General features: G+C 34.7%; 1 protein-coding gene across 1 annotated transcript; it reads right to left on the minus strand.

Moving 5' to 3' along the window:
- Nucleotides 1-2,081: 2,081 nt before the first annotated feature.
- Nucleotides 2,082-2,717, minus strand: LOC116001141 (uncharacterized mitochondrial protein AtMg00810-like). The gene is made up of 2 exons (XM_031241032.1): nucleotides 2,360-2,717; nucleotides 2,082-2,182 (listed from the first exon to the last, which is right to left on the minus strand). Exons 1-2 carry the CDS (start codon nucleotides 2,715-2,717, stop codon nucleotides 2,082-2,084), a joined length of 459 nt encoding a protein of 152 aa, XP_031096892.1.
- Nucleotides 2,718-6,013: the final 3,296 nt, after the last annotated feature.

Raw genomic sequence — 6,013 nt, forward strand, 5'->3', positions numbered from 1 at the left:
TGTGTGGGGGGGGGGGGGGAACTGGTGGAAGCTTATTGTAAGTATGCAATGATGAACTGTGATTAAATTCTTATGCCGGATGTATTTTATTTTGTATAAATGTTGGACTGTTGGATTATTCTGTGATATATGGTGGAAGCCTAATTTGCTTTATGTGGATTTTTTTTTATGCTTATGCCTGCTGTATGCTTGTAATCAGTATGATTATATGACAGTATGAGATTATGTGGATTTTTTTTTATGCTTATGCCTGCTGTATGCTTGTAATCAGTATGATTATATGACAGTATGAGACTATGAACCCTAAATTTTGGGCAATTCTATAAATAAATAAATATAAATATAAATAAATATATATATATATATATATATATATATATATATTGGCTCATATGTGGCCTGAAGCTCCCATGCATTCATGTGGTTGCATTTTTGTCGTCGGATTGGAGTAATCTAACGGTGGCAATATAATCTTAGTGTTTAGGAAATTGCAATTTGTGTATGTTAAGTGGAGGGTGTTATGGTAATTTTAGTATCTATATTACGTGAATTGAAATTGTGCATTTTAGTACATGGTGTGGTGTGTTTTATTGGTACATTTAACTGTGTTGTGGAATGATGTGTTTTAATCCATTCTCTGGTGCATTTTAATACCTAGAATGGTGTGTATTTTAACATATATTTTCTAATAAGTGTAACAGTGCATTTTTATAATCTGACATGAGGCACGTTGTGGTGCATTTTAATACGTAGAATGATGCGTTTTATTACGTATGTTGATGCATTTTAAGTGAATATGTGCATTTGGTTATAGTGTGGAATGATGTGTTTTAATCTATCCTCTGGTGCATTTTTATACGTAAAATGGTGTGTATTTTAACACATATATATTAAGAAGTTGATTTGCTAACTTGCTGTAATCTAATGGCTGCAAAATAGTCGCACGACCGCATCTATATTCCCCTATATATATATATATATATATATATATATATATATATATGATTTAATTATGATATATTATGAAATCTTTAGTGAATTACTGAATTGTGATTTGTGAGGCAAACTGACAATTGGGACAATAACTTGGAAACAATTGAATGGTTACTTCCCTTGATTCCTTTCCATGAGGCCCACTAAGAAAAAATAGGTATCAATATCAGTTCAGTAAGCCTTTAAGCATTTTGCATTAATTCATTGAATCTTGAGTGAATAGTCTTATGGTTAATCTAATATGGTATATCGCTCTCATTTACTTTTTAGTTTTTATTCGTAAGTCTTAATTGTTTAGTGTTTACTAATTACTACTTTGTTGGCTATGATGATGCTTCCATCATTTGTCTGAATCAAAGGATTTTGGGTTGATATGTTACTCATGAGTTTTTTATTTTGTTCTAAAACTTAAGTAGCAATTTGCCCCCAATCCTATATTGATATGGAAAGCAGCAACCAGAGCCTTTTTCTTTCTCGGCAATCAGTATACCTGTAATTCCTATAACACATGTATATTAGTAATGGTGGCTAATGATTTTAAATTGTGTATTTGTGTTATTTGAACAGGAAGAGAAATACGATTTAAACGAAATGGAATTAGATATTTCAGACTTTCAGTGTTGAACTAGTGAATTGGTGATTGATGGAAGTTGTTGTAAATTGTAATTTCAACAATCTAATTTTGAAAAATGTAATTTTTTTTATATTTTATATTTGTATTTCAGATTTTTAGGGTTTATTTATTTTTGTAAGTTAATTCACTAATTGCAAGTTCTAAGTTGTAACTTGTAATTAGTAATTGTAAGTTGTAAGACTGATGAGAACGTAATTCACCGTGTATTGATAATAGGAATCAGAAAGATATATATAAAATACAAGAGGAGTCCTAGACATAATATACAATACTAGAGGGCAAACTAGAATAGAATACAACTGTAGATATAATACTAATACTCCCCCTCAAGCTCAAGGTGGATGACTAACAACATTGAGCTTGTCACGCAGTAGAGTGAAATGAGGTCCAGCCTATGGTTTAGTAAAAATGCCGGTAACCTAATCTTTCGTAGAGATAAAATTAACATGTACTCTCACTTCACCACTTTGTCATGAACAAAATGGTAGTCAATCTCAACATGCTTCGTACGAGCATGCAAAACAGGATTAGCACAGAGATAGGTAGCTGTAGTTCCTAGATTATCACACCACAGTCTAGGAAGTAACGCAAGAGGCAAGCCCAATTCACACATCAACGACACAAGTCAAGTAACTTCAGCCGAGACATCTGCTAAAGCCTTATACTCGGCCTCTGTAGACGAATGAGTCACAGTCTTCTATTTCCGACAGGACCAAGAAATTAAATTAGAACCAAGATAAACCGCATAACCATTAGTAGACTTGCGATCCTCAGGCGAACCAGCCCAATCAGAGTCACTAAACGCATGTAACACATCCGAGGCGGACTGACGCAAACACAAACCATAATGCAATGTACCTTTAATATACTGAAGGGCCCGCTTCAACATAGCCCAATGCGCCACAGTAGGAGAATGCATGTGTTGACATAGTCTATTGACCGCATAGGACAAACCAAGGTGAGTCACCATCAGATATTGTAGAGCCCCAGCCAGACTCCTATACTGCGTAGGATCAACATACGGTTCTACCGAATCATTAACAGAATGAACAACAGAAAGCGGCGTAACTAAGGCCTTATAGTGAACCATCCCTGTACGCTTCAAGATGTCATCGATATAACGACGTTGAGAAAGAAACACATATCACGTATATCACGTATGCCATCAATGACAGAAATGGTCTCAATGCCAAGAAAGAACAAGGGACCACCCATATCACGTATTTTGAACAACATCATAAACAGTGCGCTCGGAGGATACTCCGGCAGAGCTGTAGCGAACGTCGGCCATATGAGGATACCTATCTACTAATACCAGATGAGAACGTAATTCAATGTGTATTGATAATAGGAATCAGAAAGATATAAAATACAAGAGGAGTCCTAGACAGAATATACAGTCCTAGAGTCCAAACTAGAATAGAATACAATTGTAGATATATGTATATCTATTTTCTGCAACATCTAAGGTGGAACACTAACTTGTGCCTAATAAGGTTATTGACAATTCCTTTGGTTTTGACATTGCTATCAAGGATTCTCAAAGAGCAATTGATTCTGTTTACCCTTATGGCAACGGCGGACCGGAACTCAGTATATTGACGACAAGCATTTTTCATGATGAAAAAAAATATTTTCTTAAACCTTGTTAAATCAGTCCTCGTATGTTGAGGATGATGATGATTATTGGTAGTGATTTTATGTTTGTGTATGATAAAGAAAATTATTTTTATGTTTTCGTTTGTAATTTTCACAACAAATGTGCACACCTTTGTCCACAAATGCACATTCTGTTATTCTAATATGCACAAGCTGCTCTTATTATAATTATTCTCCGTTAAACACGTTTAGGGGTACTAGTGCATGCACATTCGCATATGTGTGCATGCACACATTCCTTAACCCAAGTGCACACGGTATTTCGTATAACAAGTTTCTTGAGCATGGTGGCACAAACTCGTTAACCTAAGTGCACACGGTATTTTGTTAGTTTCTTGAGCATGATGGCGCAAACTCATTTACCCAAGTGCACACCATAATCTATCAATCCAAGTGCACACCGTTCAACTCAAGTGCTCACTATCCTTTTTTACGTCTTTCATATACACACTTATTGTGCACATTATGGCACACACATTGTAACCTAATTGCACATCCTAGTCTGTCACATCCCACACACTCATTCCGGAAAATAATTTGCCAAAGCAAAGAATCCGTCACCGCCGCACCCAAAAATTAACTGGCCGCTGCAATTGAATAGAAATTAAAGAGAACAAACGAACTGACGAGATCGAACGAGGATGGAAGAGAAACTGATAGTGCCGAAACCCAAGATGGACTGAAAACCCCAATGGCTTTTCCGCCCTTATCCCATACGATTACTTCTCAAAATGGCCAAACTACCCCCACTACCAAAAATAAAATAACTTAGACGGTAAAAATTCCTAAAACACGAAAAAAAAAATATGGATCATTGATCATATAAAATAAATGGCTACAATTAGTTCCTAGGTTCCTACCTAAAGATGGGTTCTTATATGATTCCATATATATATATATATATATATATATAAAATTTAAATGACCAAGGTCATGTTAATGATGATTTTGTGTATTGAGAAAGATATGCTAGAGAATGTTAATCTTGATGCAATTATCGATAATTTTGCATAGCATGTAGAATTTTTGTCATGATTACTTTTGTACTTAAAAAAGAGTTAATAACCAAAATGGTCCCTTGACTATAGCGAAATTACCAATTTGGTCCTCGACTATCATTCTTATCCAATTAAGTCCTTAACTATGTAATTTTTAACCAATTTAGTCCTCCATTAAAATTCCATCCATACGTTGTTAAATTCAAGGGCAAAAAGGTAATTTTATTTGCTTCTTTTCTTCTTCACCATCTCGTTGGTACCAATATCTCCATTTTCGAACAAATTGGAATGGTCAAAGAAAATGACAAATTTAGCAGCTTGAACGTACTGCCATTGATGAAAGCTTGAGGTGAAGAAGTCACGGGAAGACGCCAGTGAAACCTCCGCGGTGTAGACTGGAGCAATCATGAGAGTGTACCCCACGCCGTCACCTGCGACGAAACGACCCACCGTGATGAAGATTACATACGCAACCACCATGGTATATACCGACGCCCAATCAAGTCGGAGGTCCTCTGGCGACGTCGACTCCAAACAGAGAGTACACGTTGTGTATTATATTCTAACCAAGATTTCTACTTGAACGTCACTGATATTAAGGTCATATTTGATATATATAATGGCTCCACGCCTCTACTCAATTACCCCAAACATCTGTATGGATAATACATCATTTTTAATCCAAAATTAAAGGAATTGATAAAGAAATAATATAGATGAAGCTAAGGGAGACGGAAAATGCAGCACTACTTGAAATCTTGCACGGCCAGTAGTCGCCCATGGCATCATTTCTCAGAAAACAAGAACCCTCAATCTTCCTCAGCACTACTTCAAATCTGCTCCTGCCTGCCTAATACAAATTATTTGACTAAAAATAAAGTTTGATGATTAGGTTTGTTTGTGATGATGCCCTTCTTGTTGTTCAAAAAATTAGTAATTTTTGTGCAGAGAGAAAAGTGCATGCGCTGAGGTGCTGGGAGGTACTACGACGTAGTTTGGTGTTGTTAAACGGGAAGGTGGTAGAAAGTTTGTAAAATTACAGTTTTACCCTCCATTCTAACGGTCAACAAACAGATAAATTAACGGAGGACTAAATTGGTTAAAAATTACATAGTTAAGGACTTAATTGGATAAGAATGATAGTCGAGGACCAAATTGGTAGTTTCGCTATAGTCAAGGGACCATTTTGGTTATTAACTCTTTAAAAAATGTTAAAAATTTTTAATAATATTTAATGTTATTTGATATTACTATTTTTAGTATTATTAAATTTAAATTTTAGTTTTTCATATAGGGACCCTTTTTTAAAAAAATTTCGTCCAGGACCTCTAAAATATCTGGACCGGGTCCTGCATGAACAGTTATTTTATTCATTTGCATGCATTTGTTGTTTAAATCATTTACAACCCACTAAATAAATTGTTTATGTTCTCATTAAATATGATGAGTAAAACTTTCATATGCACATTTCACTTTTAAATTAAAGCCCAAAAAAAGGGGTCAAAGTTTTTTTGAATACTATTTAAAAAAAAAAAAAAAGGGTCAAAGTTACTCAATAAGACACAAAAGTGCTTTCTTGAGAATGTAATTCTGATATTTTAGTTTAAACAATATAGTTGTGTTGAGCTTACTTAGACTCAAGTTGTAGTTTTGCTTTTAGTTTTTTTTTTTTTTTTAGCAGATCACCATTGGAAAAATTCTGACTCTCATTAAGCTAAAAATGACACAG

Source organism: Ipomoea triloba, chromosome 13, assembly GCF_003576645.1.
Source record: "Ipomoea triloba cultivar NCNSP0323 chromosome 13, ASM357664v1".
NCBI lineage: Eukaryota > Viridiplantae > Streptophyta > Magnoliopsida > Solanales > Convolvulaceae > Ipomoea > Ipomoea triloba.

Coding starts and splice junctions, on each gene's coding strand:
- LOC116001141 (XM_031241032.1), bottom strand. CDS start 2,717: ATGGTTCACTATAAGGCCTTAGTTACGCCGCTTTCTGTTGTTCATTCT. Junction 2,183..2,359: donor TGGTTATGCGGTTTATCTTG/GTTCTAATTTAA, acceptor GTGATAATCTAG/GAACTACAGCTACCTATCTC.